Here is a 17,599-nt window from a genome sequence, read left to right as displayed (position 1 = left end):
AAACAGGCTTAATAAAGAGACTGCAGCAAAAGGACTATAAACTAAGTGAAAACCTTTGTACAAAAGCTTTTGTGCAATCAGGGCTGGTTACGGTGGAGTTTAGCCCATGATATTTGTATTCAATAGAGCCACAACATGGCTGTCTTAAGTGGCTTAAGTGTTTTATTGATTATTTGAAATGTGTTTCATTTCCAGGAAAGGAACGGTAAGAGTAATTTTTTTGAAAAGGGGCATTTAAGGTGTCATTGACCTCCAGTTCATGTTCCTGATGAACTTTTACAGGTTAAAATGAAAAAAGGTCAATTTTGAAACAGGATGTCATTAGAGCATTTTCAGAAAATAAAAGCTGATGGAATAGTGTGTATTAAATCTGTGCCACAACTGAAAACCATTAAAATTACATCCATTAAAAATTAACCAGGAGCCAACAGCGAATTAAAAAAACAAGAGTGTCAGGTACCGTTGCTACTGAAGGTCATAACTCTCTTGTATAATTTAAATTCTACCTCATTGTGGGGTTTGAGCTCCATAAATATCGCTGTGTGACTTAAAATACTCTGCATAACTCCAGTGGCAAGTTCTTTGATCCATATAAGATGTGTGGTTCCGGAAAAAAAAGAAATTGACAGTTAAAATCATTTACAGAGTATGTTTGCGAGCAATGCAATTACAGTTTACATGTCATTATGGGATCGACCACAAGGTCTTGAGGATGAAATTTCTAGCATTAAAATTTTTTTGGGTCACATACCGAAATTTAACAATTCAAGATTTTGTACGGTATGTATATTTTTTCCAGAATTCCACTTTCTTTTCAGAAGACAATTGTGTGAGTGTTTTTACTTTTGTATATGTAACAGAGGCTGCAACATGACTTTCTAACACATTTTGCTCAACAGAATTTGCTTTCCCTATTTTTTACCATCCTTTGACAACGTGTAATGGTCAAATCCTAGCACCTAGGGGGGCGTCTAATTTGTGATTGCCACCTCTGTGCTAAGCCTTGACCTATTGTTGTACTTTGTCCACACACATACAATTTCAGTAGGACCCAGCCAGGGCTAAAATGACACCACGTAAGTTTTCTGGGAATAGATTCACTGCATGTTCACACTTGATCATATGAACTCAGTGCCTCGGGATCTACACCTCTAACTGCGTGATTTAAATAGTATAATGATAGTGACGCTTTGTTCCAATTGTGCCAGCCAGCACAAATGACATGTCCGCACATATAAGCCCTATAACTGCATAGGCTTCCACACCAAGTATCTCTATTACTTGTACCAACTCCTGTCTGAGAACTCACACCTCAGGTCTTACACAAACTATTAATTCTATACTCCATGAAGATTAGAAGAACCAAGTATAAAAAGATTTCCGGTACAACTTAGCAGGAGGTGGAAAAATGAGATACCTTGAGATCCATTGAAAACATTTTATTAGGGGACAAAGCCCTATGGGGCTTGTCCCCTATTGTATTTACTCTGGATCACTTCTTCTTTTTCCTCTTCTTCCGACAATTCTTTGCAAAGCTAGATCTCCAAAACCGTTGCGCGCAGCCTTTTCAAATTTGCAGGGCATATTAAGCATACTGAGTACTGGTGCACCTGACCCTTCATATTTTGATTGGATACATGACCTGGCTGTTATTAATTATTAAAAATTTTAATTTCACCTAATTTGCATAAAAATTGAAAAATCGAAAATCTGTTAAGAAACTTTTTAGACCATACTACCTAGATGCTACATACCAAATTTCAGGAATTTTCACCTTGCCGTTTATGAGAAGAAGATTTTTAAAGTATTATTTTTCTGATTTTTCAATAACCTTTGACCTCCCCTATACCTCTGCAGCTAAGCTATACCAATGGCTTATTCTGGCCTATGTGAGAGTCCTGGGGGGGCCAGGGGCTAGTGACTACTGAACAATGACCTACAGGGGATCAAACTGCAAGTCAATATTTTGAGGATGAACTTGACCTATGACCCTGGCATGTTTCTCTACCACATTGATTATGCACATATGTAATTCCAGCCTTCAAACTAGTGCTAGAGTTCTGATTTTTGGTACACAAGGACATGTATCAGTGTTACGGTTTTTTAACAAAATGTCACATGACCAGCTCATCCTATACCTCATTGATTATGCACATATCTAATTCTGGGCAAGCCAATAGAGCTGGAGGTCTGATTTTTGGTATATAGTGATAACCATTGAAAACAATTTTTTTGACAAAATGTCACATGACCTTGATGACCCTTGACCCCAAATATACATATCTGTCCATAACTCAGTAACCACAAGGGCTACAGCCTTCATATTTGGTATGATGGGAGACCTTATGGTACCATAGGTCATGCCTCATTAAATATGCACATATCTAATTTTGGGCAAGCCAACAGAGCTAGAGGTCTGATTTTCGGTATATAAGGATAACTATGGGATACAATTTTTTTGACAAAATGTCACGTGACCTCGATGACCTTTGACCTCAATTACACATTTCTGTCCATAACTCAGTAACCACAAGGGCTACACCCTTCATATTTGGTATGATGGGACACCTTATGGTACCATAGGTCATGCCTCATTAAATATGCACATATGTAATTTTGGGAAAGCCAACAAAGCTAGAGGTCTGATTTTTGGTATATAGGGATAAATATGGGATACAATTTTTTTAACAAAATGTCACATGACCTTGATGACCTTTGACCTCAAATATACATATCTGTCCATAACTCAGTAACCACAAGGACTACACCCTTCATATTTGGTAAGATGGGATACCTTATGGTACCATAGGTCATGCCTCATTAAATATGCACATATCTAATTTTGGGCAAGCCAACAGAGCTAGAGGTCTGATTTTTGGTATATAGGGATAACTATGGGATACTACGGTGGCCCAAAACTACCTGTTCTCCGCATTCAAAGTCTGCGTCGCATTCAATTGTTTTTCTCTCACATATGTCTCCGCATTCAAAGTCTGCGTCGCATTCAATTGTTTTTCTCTCACATATGTCTCCGCATTCAAAGTCTGCGTCGCAATCAAATGTTTTTCTCTCACATAAGCTTATGTCTCCGCATTCAAAGTCTGCGTCGCAATCAAATGTTTTTCTCTCACATATGTCTCCGCATTCAAAGTCTGCGTCGCATTCAATTGTTTTTCTCTCACATATGTCTCCGCATTCAAAGTCTGCGTCGCAATCAAATGTTTTTCTCTCACATAAGCTTATGTCTCCGCATTCAAAGTCTGCGTCGCAATCAAATGTTTTTCTCTCACATATGTCTCCGCATTCAAAGTCTGCGTCGCAATCAAATGTTTTTCTCTCACATATGTCTCCGCATTCAAAGTCTGCGTCGCAATCAAATGTTTTTCTCTCACATATGTCTCGGCATTCCAAGTCTGTGTCGCATTCAATTGTTTTTCTCTCACATATGTCTCAGAGGTATGCCTCAGTGTACGTTATTCCGCGAAGCATAATTTCTATCGAACAGCGCTCTCAGACGGTCGCTATTGACAACGACGAACATTGTATCAAGTTATTTTCAATAGATTATCGATCGAAAATTTGTTTGGACGCCGCTTGTGCCGGCCGGGCGCTCGTGTGTTGAGGTCACGTCATAAACATTTCCACAATAACCCATATATTGACTTATACACTTAAATATCAACATTGAAGGTATCCGTTGGTTTCCTGTACTGAAATTAAATCGACGACAATTTTTTTAGTTTTGGTGATACTTTAACGTACGTTTCGGCACATTTTGGCGCACCTCGGCGTAGTTGGCGCCATTGTGAACGGGGGGGGGGGGGGGGGGGACTACATGCGAGTGAGCGAGACAACAATGTATCAATTTCGGACAAAAGGATATCGATCGATAACGTTCACTGCACGATTACAGTGGAGACTCTACGCCCGTTCGCCTCTGTTCTGTGTTATTCTTGCAGTTTACTGGGATTTTCATAGTTAATATTCGCCAAATTTGGTATTAATTAGGGACTGGACACAAATTACAGGGGGGGGTGGGCCGGTGTTTTTTGGGGGTGGGTCGCCATTTTTCGCGCAAGCATTTTTGAAGGGTCATAAAATTTTGTGCAAGCCTATGGGGGAGGGTCACCTTTTTTCATGCATCAAAGCTGAAATTGCATGTGCACGTTATGGAATACTGAAAAAAGAAAAAATACCTCCTGGCACTTTCATTTTCTGCCATTACCATTTTCGGCGCGCCCTTCGGGCGCAAATTTGAGGTATAATAAACAATGTATTGATGATCCAAGCAGCCACATTGATTTAAGTTGTCATGATTTCTACTTATTCAACACTATTGTGCATAACTGTCCCCTATAATGACTCTTTCAATAACAATTTGGGAGATTACTTATTTGACATCATTCTCCCATTGACAATACATTGGGTATAGGTCGGTGTCAAACGTTCATGTTGCTGTATGTACATTTTTTAATTTTTTGAGGACATTGACAGAATACAAACTGTTCAGAATAGTGCATAGTGTCATCAATAACAACTGGAAGCTTCAGGTCGAACAACTTTTGAATAACAATTTAGGATCAGATAACCTATGAGTTATTTGTAGTTTCCTCATAGCCTACAATATATAGTGAATCAACATTTTGGTGAAATTCCAAAATCAAATTTCTTGCACAACCATGGACTTGAAACCACTCTAGTCTAATCATGAATATTAATACTAATAATTAGGTGTACATAAATGCACAGGTTTACCAAGTTTTGTATTGGAAAAAAATTATTCATAGTTTCATCATACACTGCCATGTATAGTGAATGGACATTTCAGTGAAATTCCAAAATCAAATTTCTTGCACACCCATTGACTTGAAACTACTCTAGTCTAATCATGAACATTAATACCAATAATCAAGTGTACATAAATGCACAGATTTTCCTATTTTTGTATTGGAAAAAAATTATTCATAGTTTCATCATAGACTGCCATGTATAGTAAATCGACATTTAAGTGATATGCCAAAATCAAATTTCTTGCACAACCATTGACTTGAAACCACTCTAGTCTAATCATGAACATTAGTACCAATAATTGAGTGTACATAAATGCACAGATTTACCTATTTTTGTATTGGAAAAAAATTATTCATAGTTTCATCATAGACTGCCATGTATAGTAAATCGACATTTAAGTGATATGCCAAAATCAAATTTCTTGCACAACCATGGACTTGAAACCACTCTAGTCTAATCATGAATATTAATACTAATAATTAGGTGTACATAAATGCACAGGTTTACCAAGTTTTGTATTGGAAAAAAATTATTCATAGTTTCATCATAGACTGCCATGTATAGTGAATGGACATTTCAGTGAAATTCCAAAATCAAATTTCTTGCACAACCATTGACTTGAAACTACTCTAGTCTAATCATGAACATTAATACCAATAATCAAGTGTACATAAATGCACAGATTTTCCTATTTTTGTATTGGAAAAAAATTATTCATAGTTTCATCATAGACTGCCATGTATAGTAAATCGACATTTAAGTGATATGCCAAAATCAAATTTCTTGCACAACCATTGACTTGAAACCACTCTAGTCTAATCATGAACATTAGTACCAATAATTGAGTGTACATAAATGCACAGATTTACCTATTTTTGTATTGGAAAAAAATTATTCATAGTTTCATCATAGACTGCCATGTATAGTAATCGACATTTAAGTGATATGCCAAAATCAAATTTCTTGCACAACCATTGACTTGAAACCACTCTAGTCTAATCATGAACATTAGTACCAATAATTGAGTGTACATAAATGCACAGATTTACCTATTTTTGTATTGGAAAAAAATTATTCATAGTTTCATCATAGACTGCCATGTATAGTAAATCGACATTTAAGTGATATGCCAAAATCAAATTTCTTGCACAACCATTGACTTGAAACCACTCTAGTCTAATCATGAACATTAGTACCAATAATTGAGTGTACATAAATGCACAGATTTACCTATTTTTGTATTGGAAAAAAATTATTCATAGGGTTTCACCATAGACTGCCATGTATAGTGAATCAACATTTCGGTGAAATTCCAAAATCAAATTTCTTGCACACACATGGACTTGTAACCACTCTAGTCTAATCAAGAACATAAATATCAATAATCAAGCATACATAAATACACAGATTTGCCAAGTTTGTATTTTAAAAAAATTATTCATAGTTTCGTCATAGACTACAATGTATAATGGATCAACATTTTATGCGAAATTCCAAAAACAAAGTTATTGTACAAGAGATGCACGTGTTACCACCCTCTTCTAATCAAGCACAATTATGTCAATTATTCAGGGTCATATATACACAAATAGTGCATATTTTTAATTCTGAAAATTTTTTTTTACAGTTTTGTCATAGACTCCCATGTATAGTGGATCAACATTTTATGCGAAATTCCAAAAACAAAGTTATTGTACACAGATGCACATTTTACCACCCTCTTCTAATCAAGCACAATTATGTCAATTATTCAGGGTCCATATATGCACAAATAGTGCAAATTTTTAATTCTGAAAATTTTTTGACAGTTTTGTCATAGACTCCCATGTATAGTTTTGTCATAGACTCCCATGTATAGTGGATCAACATTTTGACAGAAATTCCAAAATCAAATATCTTGTTCACATGTGCACTTGTAAACAACCCATGCTAATCAAGTATATCTATATCAGTTATTAAACATCTGTATATGAACAGATATAGCTAGTTTTATACTGGAAAATACACGTTCGTAGTTTTCTTATAGTCGACTACATGTATAGTGAATCAACATTATCGATAAAATCTAAAAATTACATTTTTTGTACAGGCATGCACTTTTTACCTGCCTCTTCAAGCAAAGTACATTTACATGAATAACACGTATGATTTGATATTTTTTGGACAACGCGTTATATCGGCCACATTTTGCCTTCCTTTCGGGAGGGCGACTTAAAAAGTATAGCAAGTCAGAAGGGGGTCTTTAACACATTGTGGGTTTTTTGGGGGGTATTGAGTAACAGGGGAGGGTCACTTATTTTCATGCACGGATAAGGGGGAGGGTCACTAATTTTTGTGCATGAACTTTTGAAGGGTCACTATTTTTTACGCAGCGGTTTTTCGAAAAACACCGGCCCACCCCCCCCTGTAATTTATGTCCAGTCCCTTACAACAACCTGACTGGTATTTGGTCTGTATAATTTAAGAGACGCTAACCGATTAAAATGGGTCAATATTAGACCCTGATTCTGCATATGCTCACGCTGTAAGATCGCCATTTTATTGAGGGCAGGAGCAAAAATTCAGCGATCGGAAAAATAAAATGCAACTAAAACAAGTTTCGTCGAGAAATTCAAAAAACTAAAACGACAGCAATTTTGTATATATATCAAGGAAACACCGTGCCACTTTTCACTATAATTGGTTCAGAATTGAGAAATTTGAACGAGCGATAGTTGTACGGTCTGTTCAGTACATTAAACGCAATTGTTTTCTATGGGAATTCGAGCAGAGTAGACACATCGTAAAATGAAAAATACATCTGAAACCAACGGTTTTTTTCAGATGTATTTTTCATTTTATGATGTGTCTACTCTGCTCGATTTCCCATAGAAAACAATTGCATTTAATGTACTGAACAGACCGTACAACTATCGCTCGTTCAAATTTCTCAATTCTGAACCAATTATAGTGAAAAGTGGCACGGTGTTTCCTTGATATATATACAAAATTGCTGTCGTTTTAGTTTTTTGAATTTCTCGACGAAACTTGTTTTAGTTGCATTTTATTTTTCCGATCGCTGAATTTTTGCTCTTGCCCTCAATAAAATGGCGATCTTACAGCGTTTGCATATGCAGAATCAGGGTCTAATATTGACCCATTTTAATCGGTTAGCGTCTCTTAAATTATACAGACCAAATACCAGTCAGGTTGTTGTAATTTATACCAAATTTTGGCGAATATTAACTATGAAAATCCCAGTAAACTGCAAGAATAACACAGAACAGAGGCGAACGGGCGTAGAGTCTCCACTGTAATCGTGCAGTGAACGTTATCGATCGATATCCTTTTGTCCGAAATTGATACATTGTTGTCTCGCTCACTCGCGTGTAGTCCCCCCCCCCCCCCCCCCCGTTCACAATGGCGCCAAACTACGCCGAGGTGCGCCAAAATGTGCCGAAACGTACGTTAAAGTATCACCAAAACTAAAAAAATTGTCGTCGATTTAATTTCAGTACAGGAAACCAACGGATACCTTCAATGTTGATATTTAAGTGTATAAGTCAATATATGGGTTATTGTGGAAATGTTTATGACGTGACCTCAACACACGAGCGCCCGGCCGGCACAAGCGGCGTCCAAACAAATTTTCGATCGATAATCTATTGAAAATAACTTGATACAATGTTCGTCGTTGTCAATAGCGACCGTCTGAGAGCGCTGTTCGATAGAAATTATGCTTCGCGGAATAACGTACACTGAGGCATACCTCTGAGACATATGTGAGAGAAAAACAATTGAATGCGACGCAGACTTGGAATGCGGAGACATATGTGAGAGAAAAACATTTGATTGCGACGCAGACTTTGAATGCGGAGACATATGTGAGAGAAAAACATTTGATTGCGACGCAGACTTTGAATGCGGAGATATATGTGAGAGAAAAACAATTGAATGCGACGCAGACTTTGAATGCGGAGACATATGTGAGAGAAAAACATTTGATTGCAACGCAGACTTTGAATGCGGAGATATATGTGAGAGAAAAACATTTGATTGCGACGCAGACTTTGAATGCGGAGATATATGTGAGAGAAAAACATTTGATTGCGACGCAGACTTTGAATGCGGAGACGGGTGAGAGAAAAACATTTGATTGCGACGCAGACTTTGAATGCGGAGACATATGTGAGAGAAAAACATTTGATTGCGACGCAGACTTTGAATGCGGAGACATATGTGAGAGAAAAAATATTTGATTGCGACGCAGACTTTGAATGCGGAGACATATGTGAGAGAAAAACATTTGATTGCGACGCAGACTTTAAATGCGGAGACATATGTGAGAGAAAAACATTTGATTGCGACGCAGACTTTGAATGCGGAGACATATGTGAGAGAAAAACAATTGATTGCGACGCAGACTTTGAATGCGGAGACATAAGCTTATGTGAGAGAAAAACAATTGATTGCGACGCAGACTTTGAATGCAGAGACATATGTGAGAGAAAAACATTTGATTGCGACGCAGACTTTGAATGCAGAGACATATGTGAGAGAAAAACATTTGATTGCGACGCAGACTTTGAATGCGGAGAACAGGTAGTTTTGGGCCACCGTAGGATACAATTTTTTTGACAAAATGTCACATGACCTCGATGACCTTTGACCTCAAATATACATATCTGTCCATAACTCAGTAACCACAAGGACTACACCCTTCATATTTGGTAAGATGGGATACCTTATGGTAAGATATGCTGTACCTCATTAAATATGCACATATCTAATTTTAGGCAAGCCAATAGAGCTAAAGGTCTGATTTTTGGTATATAGGAATAACTAAGGGATACAATTTTTTTGACAAAATGTCACGTGACCTCGATGACCCTTGACCTCAAATATACATATCTGTCCATAACTCAGTAACCACAAGGGCTACACCATTCATATTTGGTATGATGGGAGACCTTATGGTACCATAGGTCATGCCTCATTAAATATGCACATATCTAATTTTGGGCAAGCCAACAGAGCTAGAGGTCTGATTTTTGGTATATAGGGATAACTATGGGATACAACTTTTTTGACCTTTGACCTCAAATATACATATCTGTCCATAACTCAGTAACCACAAGGGCTACACCCTTCATATTTGGTATGATGGGAGACCTTATGGTACCATATAGGTCATGCCTCATTAAATATGCACATATCTAATTTTGGGCAAGCCAACAGAGCTAGAGGTCTGATTTTTGGTATATAGGAATAACTATTGGATACAATGTTTTTGACAAAATGTCACGTGACCTCGATGACCTTTTTTCCATAAATATACATATTTGTCCATAACTCAGTGACCAATAGTCCTATACCCTTCATATTTGGCACGATCTTAGACCTTAGGATGCCACATGCAGTACCTCATAATTGTGCACATTTCCAACTTTGAGCTAGCAATAAACCTAGTGTTCTGATTTTTTGTTGGCAGATGTAACATAAGGAAAGAAAATTTTGTTGCAAAAAAGACGTGTAATGGTAATGACCTTTGCCCTCTCTGAATACATTTGCCTTCTTTTTCCCACTTAAGATTGCTTTGGCCCCGGCATTGCTGCTTGCAGCTATATTTGTTATTGTATCCAACAACTTTCAGAAACCACAAAAACCACAGAAATAGTTCACATGATTGGCTGCTCAACAATTAATGAATACTAGTTTGGCTGACAGTTCACTTACAACCACCTGTTCCATTTGAATGAAGTTGACACGTGTAGGCACACAGTTATTGGCCAATTAAACGAGGAATGTCAAAAATGTCACTTGGGTTTATGTTCCAGGCGGCCCAGTTCCAGGATGTGGGTCTTAATATAACGCTAAGTTCACTGACCAGCTGACCAACATCGGAAGATACCGATAATCTTTAAATGCTTCAAGAGTTTGTCTTCAAAATTGTTTCAGGGAAAGATTTGACAGTTTCCATGGGAATCTGAAAGTTTAACAATTTCAATCTCCAAACTTGATAGATATTTGAAAATGCCAATATTTTTCGCTTTAAAGAGAAATTTTCTAAATTGTTTGCAAATAGGGAAAAGAATGAGTTTCTGTATGAATTCAATAGTTTTATCATAAATCATTAGAACACTTTCCAGTGGAAATACCAGAAGATCTCCCCAATTGGAAAATTATCCATTTGCCCTGATGTTTCTTAAATAGTTCAGAATCCAGCCCACATTTCAGCCTCAGAGAACCCAAAATTATTTCACAGCAATGTACACTTGATCTTAAAGTTTGAGAAGAAATGGAGAATTTGCATGTGGAAAGACTCAAACTGTGATGCTGCAGTGAGACATTGGGTCGTAATTGTTTAGTCACTGGTTTGACATTAAGTTTAGGTAATTTGGTGTAATGGCATATTGAAAAATATTGCAAAAATATTACCAGTGATCACTACAAAGTAAAATTGTATTCACTTGTGTCACTCTGGCAGTGCAGTAACCACAGTTCTTAGTGTGCAAATTTGCCATTTTCCGTTCAAATTTCAAATTTAATGACTTACGATACCCTCAAAATGCTAGTCCAGGATGCTAAGTATGCACATGCAGTCACCATTTTCTCGTCACATGCATGGAGATACATTTAACTGAGGTCAGATAAGTGACCTACTTTTGTGATATTTTGTAATAAAGTGCCCTGGATTAAACTCTGCCTCTCTTTTATTACTAACGATTTATCACAGCAGCAAGGGAGAGGAGTCACACCAGGGCATGACAATGCTCTGCCGGTCAATGGACTCCATGCTCTGACAACCTCATTCAAATCAGAATTTGCATGTCACACAGCTTGGAAGCCGTGATTGGCCCAAATTCTCATTCCTAATTAGCAAGGACCAATAGCTAGGCCAGGGAAGTGTGCTTATAAGGAGTGCATTCATACATAAATCTATGCGTATGTATTTATATATATAGCAAGGAGGGTTGTTAACTTCACAAGCATATCTCCATGCATTTAGACAGCTTGCAGCTTTCTGTTGAAAGCAGAGGGTGTACAGTCGAGGACAGATCACCAGGTGAGTTTTGCCGAGAGTTCCTCAGTCCAGGCTTTGATTGGCATATGCAAACTTTTGAAAGCATTTACCCAACAAGCCCTGCAGGTTAGTGCATTTGCATGATAAAAGGTTGGCTGATAATACTCTGTCAGGAGTAACATGGAATACCGTGAAATATTGTAGCTCATATAGATAAGGAGTAAATTTATTCATAAAAGTCTTGTCAACTTGCTTTTGTTCTTTATATGGAGAAATTTTTCACCAACTATTTGCGAAAATATTGCAATTTTCTTCTTAAAAATGACAATAATATAAAATTAGAAATATCTTGGCTTGCCAAGTAATAATTTAAAAGGAACAAAGTTTTTTTTTTGTGATGACAAGAAAACATAGATTATTTGCATAAAGTCATTCAGTGTACAAAATGAAGATAGTATATAACTGCAAAAGTGTCAAAAATTACCCTTTGCTGAATGCAGAATGATGATTTCGTCTGTGACCTCTAGACAAAATTACTTTTTCCTATTCTGAAATGCTTTACAAATAAACATAGCCACAATGTCAGGGACAGCTGCTATCTCTATCTATATCAAGGGCACCACAAAATGAGATCTCATTACAAAAGTTTGCATGAGGTCAAAACTTTATGTAACAATGAATGTTAGACCATAAATGGTCCTCAGTGTTGTGTCTGGAACTCAATTGTTCTGTACAGACTGTGAACTGTTTCACTGAATGTTTAATCTTGTCTGATTGCAAGCCAAGTTAAAGTTGTGCACAGTTGACCAGTATTTCATCATGTTTCAAGAAGTCAAACGACACAAACTACTTTTCGTATTAATTGAAATTCATGGAAAAAGCTCAAAGAGTAACTTTGTCCCTTTAGAGTAACACAATGCAGCTATCTTACAAACTTATTTTAGCTTTAAAATGTTTGTCAGTGCCTTTGTTCTTCATGCACCACAGTTACTGGCCCAGGGTTTTCTCTTGACTGTACAATTGTGCATTTCAAGCCATTTTCTGCCCTTTAAGCACAGAAATCGCACACAAAACACAGCAAGCAAACACGCCCATATGATGGTGTCCCAAGTTCACAGTGTTGTGACCTGTGAATTTGCTGAACATTGTTTCTGCCCCTAAATGTCAAGTCTGCCCCCTAATTTTGATGAATGGGGCAGAAATTGCCCCTTTCAATGAACATGCAGAGAAAACGCTGCTGGCCCAGCAGCCATGCAGGTACCAATATTTTGGAAGAAGAATTCAAGTTTTTTTTCCTCATTTGCTTAATAGCGCTGATTGCGATTTCAGGTTTGTTATTAAATATATCTTCATGCATGTGACATTGGACATCGGTGCCTGAAATTCAGACAAATTTTGTTGTTGGATGCATGGCGGTTGTTGCAGCTTGTTGTCTGAGCCATGGATTCATATGAAATGTGACTTTTAGTCCATTGTAACACCAGCAGGTTTTATTTTTAATGTTCTTGTGGAAAATGTGAATAAACATTTGTATTTGCATATTAATGAAAGACAAATGACCTCATTTGTGATCAGCACTAGTACTATTTGTGAGAAGGAAACAGTCCCTGGTAAAAGGACTTTGACTAAAGTTTTTTTGTAAATTTTGTAAAATGAAGCAGACAGATTTTGCATGCGTACTTGCATGTACTAAGGGCATCCATTCTTGTGTTCATTATCCAGTGATGACCCTCTCTGCTTGGAATGGTACAGATTTGTCCTTTGAGTGCCAAAATCAGTTTTTGTCGCCTTTTTCAAATATGGCCCAGTCAATCCTGTTTCAGATTTTTTCCAAAATTTTGATCAAAAATTGTAGTCCTTGAAAAGTGATATCAATTTGGTCCAAAATTATCGAAAGAATTACAGCAAAATTCATAAAAATTGGTAAAATGTTGCATTAAAATTTTGGTGGGAAAAATTACAACTACACTCAAAGGGTTATTTAAAATCCAGGTCATAACAAATAATAGATGCCAGAGCTTAGGAGCTCAGCATTTGTATGGGCAATTTCAGCATCATCATGAGATGAGATACACTTAGCTAACAGTACCTCATTGCTGGTATAGATTCACTTTGCATTCAATAGTGCTGTTCATGGTTTCTCATTCGTTACTTAAGCAGAAAATGCAAGTAAATTTTGTCAGCATGGCATGTATGGCTGTTGTGGCAGCTTGCAGTCTGAATCGTTCATATATCTTTTAATACTCATTGTAACTCTAAAAGTTGGCTTCTAAATTGTATTTTTGTCACAAGGTATGTGTAATTTCCAAAAGTGTAATCTAAAATTGTTGACAAATATTAATTTTTTGCATATTAAAGAGAGAACAATGATATCATTTGTAAACACACCTATTACATTATATTGAAATCACTTCAAATACTGCCTACCGGGGCAGATTCTCAAAAAAATACTACACCAAAATATTAAAGCTACACTGGCTGTAATTTGTGATATCTTTTCCTGTATTTTTCTTGTTTTGTAAAATATAATCTCTTATCTCAACTCCAAAATAATGATAAAATACCTGATGTCTATCTTGTAAACACTAACTTGCACAATGCAATGTCCGTTGTGTAATTGTTGACAGTTCAATTTTGGTCATGACTTAGAATTCATGTGTTAATAGCACTTACCATTTTACACACATCGCTGTGCTGGCAGGGTGAATATTGAGTATTGTAACATTGCTTCTAAGGGAAGATTAAGGAAATTTATTAATTTCAAAGAATGAAAGTAAAGAAAAAAATAATCAAAATTCATAGAAATTGCCCCCTCATTAAACCAAATCAAACTGCCTTTATAATTGTATTTATGGTTGTCTTATCAGTAACCCAGTTTAATTCTGAAATCGTTGTCCAGGGCAATCATTTCAGTCAGAAACAGATGCAGTGTACTTGCTATAACTGTATTTAATCATTTAATCATTATTGTCACAGCCAATCTGCTGCTTTCTGTCAGTATTTGGAGAAACATCAACATGTTTGCAAGGAAATTAAACAGTCTAGATTATTGATGAGTGCAACACAGAAGGTCCTTATGTTATCATTTACTAAAGTTGTCCTGTAATTTGCCGTGAAAGCTATACCAGTAAACTAAGCCAGTGTAAACGAAATGGTGCCAAGGGCATTAAGGGCATGTTATGTCAGGGCCTTGTTTGTTTTTCCCGTCTACAAAAATGTCAACAAAATGCTCTCCCTTTGATGCCCTTTCCAGCATGTTGACATATGTTTTGGGGACAAAACCTTTCATGATCCTGCTAAACCGATTTCTGTATGAAGTCTGGCAAGTCCTCAACAATTAAAAACAGTTGTAATAATATGACCCAGAGCCAGAATGTACCTTTAGCAGTGTGTTTTTACACAAAAAAGATTAAGGCTGACTCAAGTTTACTGTGAACAAAGAAGTTGAAACTTAGCTGTAATTTGAACAAGTTACTTATTTTGTCAGTCTGAAGGACAAAAGTGATGTATAAAAGTACAGGTCCTTGACTGAGACATGAAAACAAAATCAGTTCAAGGAAAGTACATCCATGAAACAAATTTTCAGAAGAAAATTACGTCTTACGTATTTCTATACATAATATTGCAGACTCACATGAATAGACTCTTGTGTAGCATGTGGAAATCAGCATTACCATCTTGTGCCAACTCTATTGTAATCATTTTTTATGAGTCATTAATTTTTATGTTCCCATGTAAGGCACTGATTGCTGGTCATGCAGTTCAACTCACAGATCATTTGTTTTAGAGGGAAATAATTATTGCTTAGAGAATCTGCTCATGTGTGTGGTTTCATCACTAGTTTTGGGGTAGCAGAACCAGAAAGCGTGCAAGATGTAAATTTTCAATGCAAAATATAAGCAGTGAAAAATGTAATGAACGTACCTTGGCTTGGAGGTATGGAAGCAGTCTTAATTGTTGACTGTACCGTATAAGACGAAGTGCAAAATATAAGAATCAGCTGTATGCATCAAAGTGAAGTGCTAATGACAGTTGTAAGTTTGTTAAAGTATATTATACGTATGACGTCGGCCATTGTCAGCAACCATTTAAATGCAGCAAATATTTTCCCTGTTTTCTGCTTTCATTTTTTGAAAATTTTCATCATCATTATGACCAGCAAATTGTACTATGACTGTATTGATTTGATCAATTGATGATGTATTCTGCTGTTAACTTGATTGTGTTTTTTGTTAACTGATGAATTCAAACAGCTGGTGACACGTCATGTATGTTTGTCAATATTGCATGTCCTGTAATTAATGGGCTTGATGTCCCTTTTTAGGGATGCGTCCTTGCCAAACGTAAAGTTAAAAATAGACAAGTGTGTCCTCCATTTGCACCCAGTGAGAAGTACTGTTGCTGAAAGGCCACTCTGGGGATACAGTATTTAACCCTGAGCACCTATTCCCCCCCCCCCCACCCAAAAAAAAAATATCAGGGCAACATTTTATTAATTTTTATGAATTTTTCTGTATTTTTTCCCATGATTTTGGACAAAATGGACATAAATTTTTATGGGCTGCACTTTTTGACCAAAATTTTGGGAAAAATATGAAAAAAAATTGTTTAGATCTAAAAGAAATTGTTGGCGTTGTATAGTATAAATGCAACAAAAATCGACTTTGGCATTATTGCATTCTGTCAGTTCACATACATTACTCTAGAAGTGTAAGTTGTTCAATAACACAGTTCTGCTCTTCACCTAGATATACCATTTTGGTATGTGTATGTAAATTAAGGTAGAACCTGCCTCCCGGACAGATATTGGAACTTTCGAAACTTTTGCATTATTTTAGCCTACCACTTTTGAAGGCTCATTTTACATGTAAAGCTTATGGAATGAATCAAGTTTTCAATGGCTTAGTTTTGTGAAAATTGAGAATTTTACAGATAACCCAGGCATGGCGGTCCTTTTGAAATTCAAATACATGTATCAGTAGATATTGGGTAATTTGTTTCTCTGGTAGCAAACTTTGCACGGCAACCCTGATTTTTATTCTTGATTTATAAAGAGAATGGTTGAAAGTTTTCTTCTGGAAAATTTGAGAGAAAGTTTAAATCTTTCATTTTCAAGGGGCGAACTACGTTAATGTATGTTTCTATCCATAACACCATAGGTATGATGCAACATACAGCAGTTTGCCTTTTGGATAATGTTTTTTCTAAACCCTTTTGAGTCAATATAGGAATTCTTGAAATTACTTCGAGTCAGCCCAGTACCAGAACATTGTATCAATAATAAGTAAATAACTTGCTTTGAAAAGAACCTACTTGAGTCAGTGGCATAAATGTATTGATGTTGCTCAGAGTTTCAGAAACTTGACGATTTAAATCCAAGATATTACCTCAGTATTTGGTATGCAAAACTGCCTTGTATGATCAGGTCAAAGATCAAGTTCCCTTCAGGTGAATATATGACGAAAGTGTCTAAAACTTGGAAATTAGATAGAGCAGGGAAATGGTCAAGGTCAGGCAGATAGGAAGGAATTCTATGAACAACTTCACAAGTTTATATTTTGGGCAAAGTAAAATGTCTGGACTTTATACAATATTTCAGAGTGAATGTTCTATGATAGGTATTTTAATCATTTTTGCTAAAAAATTCTCTCTGTGCCTCTTAGGAATTCAGTAAATAAAAATAAGTATAATTTGTACCATGAGGTTATTACAAAAATATCACAAAGGACACAAGGACATTGGTGAAGCATATCACCTGACACAAAGCTGGGGCAATGCACAGTATCAATGTCCGAGTGCATCCTT

General features: G+C 36.4%; 1 protein-coding gene across 2 annotated transcripts in view; it reads left to right on the top strand.

Annotated features, from left to right (window-relative positions):
* Positions 1 to 17,599, top strand: part of LOC139141040 (retinol dehydrogenase 7-like) — a 50,578-nt gene that overhangs the window by 10,141 nt on the left and 22,838 nt on the right. Inside the window, exon 1 of one of the 2 annotated variants that reach the window (XM_070710607.1) lies at positions 11,687 to 11,836. The exons of the other annotated variant lie outside the window; for it this stretch is intronic. Within the exon in view, the coding sequence (XP_070566708.1) occupies positions 11,770 to 11,836 (67 nt within the window). The 5' untranslated portion in view covers positions 11,687 to 11,769. Of the gene's footprint in view, positions 1 to 11,686; positions 11,837 to 17,599 lie in introns of those variants that run through there. 2 annotated transcript variants of the gene reach the window in all.

The sequence above is a fragment of the Ptychodera flava genome, chromosome 9, assembly GCF_041260155.1.
Source record: "Ptychodera flava strain L36383 chromosome 9, AS_Pfla_20210202, whole genome shotgun sequence".
NCBI lineage: Eukaryota > Metazoa > Hemichordata > Enteropneusta > Ptychoderidae > Ptychodera > Ptychodera flava.
The sequence above is the reverse complement of the archived record's forward strand: the minus strand, read 5'-3'. Positions and strand labels throughout refer to the sequence as shown.